The following is an 876-nucleotide window of genomic DNA, read 5'->3' as shown; positions in this document are numbered from 1 at the left end:
AATTTCGAAGAAACATTTTACTAAAAAGATAAAAATCATAATACTTTCATGTTATTTTTTAACATTTTTCAGGACTACTTTTTAATTCCATTTCAAAATAAACATAAAATAAATAAAAACAAAAGTATTGACCCAAGTACCAACTACTTAACTAGATTACCATGTATCTCTGATCCAAAACCATCCAATAACACACCACCACCTAAGCACACCAAAATCTTTCCCCCATCATTTCCCTCCTCACAATAATCTTTATCTCAACCAATATATCTCACAATAATCTTCATTCTTTTCATTCTTCACTCCACCACCACAACCACCATGGCCACCACCTTCTTATCTGCCCCAACTTTCCAAGGCCTCCGGCCACTAAACAAACCCACCGACCACACCACCCTCTTCACCACCAAACCCACCTTAACCATCACCCCAAAGAAGAAGTTCAACTCATGTGGCATCAAGGCTGAGCTCAACACCTCTTTGGTGATCAGTTTAAGCACCGGTTTATCACTGTTTTTGGGGAGGTTTGTGTTCTTCAACTTCCAAAGAGAGAATGTGGCTAAACAAGGGTTGCCGGAGCAAAATGGTGTGACTCATTTTGAGGCTGGAGATAAAAGGGCTAAGGAGTATGTTAGCTTGTTGAAGTCTAATGATCCGGTTGGGTTCAATATTGTTGATGTGCTTGCTTGGGGCTCCATTGGACATATTGTGGCTTACTATATTTTGGCTACTTCTAGCAATGGATATGATCCTAACTTTTTTTAACTTTGCTTGCTTGGTTATGTGGTTTGGATTTCATGTTTTATGGTTAATGGATGTATTATTGTTTATTGTATATTGCATGTATTATTGAACCCTAAGTTTTTTTTTTCTTTT

The 876-nt window shown here is 37.4% G+C and overlaps 1 protein-coding gene across 1 annotated transcript; it reads left to right on the top strand.

The window, feature by feature from the left end:
- The first annotated feature begins 208 nt into the window (after window positions 1-208).
- LOC110873548 (photosystem I reaction center subunit V, chloroplastic) lies at window positions 209-876 on the top strand. Its single transcript, XM_022122488.2, has one exon. The coding sequence runs from the start codon at window positions 322-324 to the stop codon at window positions 763-765; it is 444 nt and encodes a 147-aa protein (XP_021978180.1). The 5' UTR covers window positions 209-321; the 3' UTR covers window positions 766-876.

The sequence above is a fragment of the Helianthus annuus genome, chromosome 8 (genome assembly GCF_002127325.2).
Source record: "Helianthus annuus cultivar XRQ/B chromosome 8, HanXRQr2.0-SUNRISE, whole genome shotgun sequence".
Taxonomy (NCBI): Eukaryota; Viridiplantae; Streptophyta; class Magnoliopsida; order Asterales; family Asteraceae; genus Helianthus; species Helianthus annuus.
This window is presented reverse-complemented; position numbering and strand designations above follow the sequence as displayed.

What these genes read in the sequence shown, in the direction of transcription:
- LOC110873548 (XM_022122488.2), top strand. Translation starts at nt 322, where the DNA reads ATGGCCACCACCTTCTTATCTGCCCCAACTTTCCAAGGCCTCCGGCCA.